At 53.1% G+C, this 2,500-nt stretch overlaps 1 protein-coding gene across 1 annotated transcript in view; it reads right to left on the reverse strand.

Moving 5' to 3' along the window:
• Positions 1-2,500, reverse strand: part of plxna2 (plexin A2) — a 394,295-nt gene that overhangs the window by 334,272 nt on the left and 57,523 nt on the right. The window contains exon 2 of the mRNA XM_063208024.1: positions 1,452-2,500. This exon is cut by the window's right edge and continues 343 nt beyond it. Coding sequence (XP_063064094.1) covers positions 1,452-2,500 — 1,049 coding nt within the window. The remainder of the gene's footprint in view (positions 1-1,451) is intronic.

Here is a 2,500-nt window from a genome sequence, read left to right on the forward strand (position 1 = left end):
TAATCTGATCTCATGTTTTTCTTGGGCAACCGCTGCGCGTTATTCCTCTTTAATTCACTGCGGTAAAAGTCAAATGCCTGGAGAAGCCTGGGCTGGTGGGGACCCTCTTGGAAACATGTACAGAGTTGTTGACCTAAACTCGACTTGCCCTGTAGCTAGCAAAGCCCCCTGTGCCCAGCTAAGGGACTAATACATTTTAGTGTCACACGGAGGTATATATGGTAAAGTGGTTTATTGCCCTAAAGAAAACATTAATAAGAGGGCAGCATGGAACTGAACAGAGTCAAACACATGTTTACACTAAAGTGTTCTCTCACATGCGAAAAAATCCGGACCTAATTAGGAGAATGGCCCAGGTCCACCCTGGCCAGACTCACTCCACACACTTTACTCTACACATGTTACTTCACAGCTGCTGGTACTTGTACTTGTCCGTTCAATAGACGCTTTTGCACACCTCTGTAGTCATTCAAGTGTACTTTACCTGAAGAAGGTCGGATGACCGAAACGTTGTATTAAAGTTTGTTGGTGGAACGGACAGTGTGCGGGATTTCTTTTCACTTGTACTTGTCCAGCAACATGCTCAGCTGTGAGACTGATTAAGAAATATTCCACAGCTGCATTGAGCAGGCACTTCTACCCCTTAAATGACTCACAGGGCTGTTTAAACGAACATTTCAGCAGTATGTCTACGCCATGGTAATTGAGACCTTGCTGTAATCACCACTTTGCTCGACCATTTACGCTGCGGTACCTCAAGCCAGCAACCTGAAGGTATACAGCTACAGTCATTATGTTTACGTGTGTGTTTTCTGAGCTGGCGTCATAGGGAAAATGTGCTTGTTTGTGTTTTTGTTCTTGTGCACTTAGAACAAGGATTTAAATAAGTTTTCTCTTTTTAACTGCTGGTAATGATACCTGGTCTGTATGGTTCAGGGATGGAACTGACACGTACATGTAACAGGACAAGGGCCGGATTAAGATCGCCTGGGGTCCCTAGGCTACAGGTTGCTGTAGGCCCCGCCGAGGTCAAATTTTGCGAGAAAATTACACAGCATAATTTAGACAGCATCGTAATGAGCCATGTCTGAGCATCTGAGCCATGAATGAGGGACACCATGTCTGCCAACTGTGTGGAGAGGAGGATTACCATTTACAACTGGAGTATTTTTTCAAGATTGCCCTTCGAGCTAGTGGGGGGCCCCAAGGCTGCAGCCATAGCTAGTCTGAGATCAATCCGGCCCTGAGCGTGACAGGCATACTGTGCTGCCCCAACAGCTTATGGACCTAGATGACTAGACTCCATAGGCCTTATTGTGTTTTGTGTGTCTCTGTGCGTTTACATGTGGATTGTGGAGATGTGTCATGCAAGACAAATTTCTGTGCAAACAGACAATGAAGTTTATCTTATCTTATCATATTATTCGAGCTGCATCATAAGCATCACTCACCGCTTTGGTGCAGGGTACATCTTTCCCCAGCAGCCAGTTGAGCTCCAGGTTGCCCTCTCCCTGGTAGCAGGACTGCAGCCGCTCCTTGATGCGGGCGTTGATGTCGCGGATGCTGAAGACGCAGAGCGCCGAGTCATCCGGGGGCCGGTGGTACTGCTTCTGGCCCTTGGAGAAGACGGTGAAGAGCACGTCGTCCTGCGCGCTGATGTTGAGCGCGGCGGCCAGCACGCGGCCCGGCTTGGCCAGGTAGGCCGACTGCAGCAGGCGATACTCGATGCCGTTGCGCACGCAGCCCACGGGCAGCGAGACGTAGGAGTGGAACTTGCGGTCGTCCTTGCAGAGGCGCACGATGCGCGAGGTGTAGAAGAGGTCGGCGGAGGAGCCGCTGGGCGACATGCTGTTCTCCGTCTCGGGCTGCACCGTCAGGAAGTACACGAAGTTGCCGCTGGCGAAGCCGTAGATGTAGTAGATGTCGAAGTGCGAGACCAGCGCCAGCGTGTCGGACGGGATTTTGATCAGCGAGGAGACGAAGTCCGTGTGCAGCTCGTAGTCCAGCATGGCGGAGGACTCCGGGTCGCGGGGCAGCTTGCGGCTGGAGATGGTCGGGAAGTAGTCCTGCTTGCCGTCCACGGCCGTGCCGATGAACAGCGTGGCGTCCTCGCCCTTGGAGGGCACGATGACGCCGTACATGCTGCCCGTCTGGTTGATGCTGGACATGTAGTGCTCCTTCTTGTGCGACGGCTCCACCAGGATAAAGAGGTCGTCCAGCCGCAGCAGCTTGCACACGCCCTGGTAGAGGCTGCCGCACGCCAACAGCCGGTTCTGCGAGTAGTCGATGAGCAGCAGCTTGTTGACGTTGTTGGTGGAGACCAGCGGCTCCGAACAGGGCTGCACGATGAGCGGCGGGTAGCAGGCCTTGTTGTCGTCCTCCGGGCCCGTGTCGTGGGACACCAGCAGCGTCAGGTTGCCCGAGAGCTTGTAGACCCGGTTGACGGCGCCGATGTACACGGATCCGGTCGTCTGGTGCACCGTCAGGTGGTTGAAGGCCC

Source organism: Engraulis encrasicolus, chromosome 10 (genome assembly GCF_034702125.1).
Source record: "Engraulis encrasicolus isolate BLACKSEA-1 chromosome 10, IST_EnEncr_1.0, whole genome shotgun sequence".
NCBI classification, from domain to species: Eukaryota; Metazoa; Chordata; class Actinopteri; order Clupeiformes; family Engraulidae; genus Engraulis; species Engraulis encrasicolus.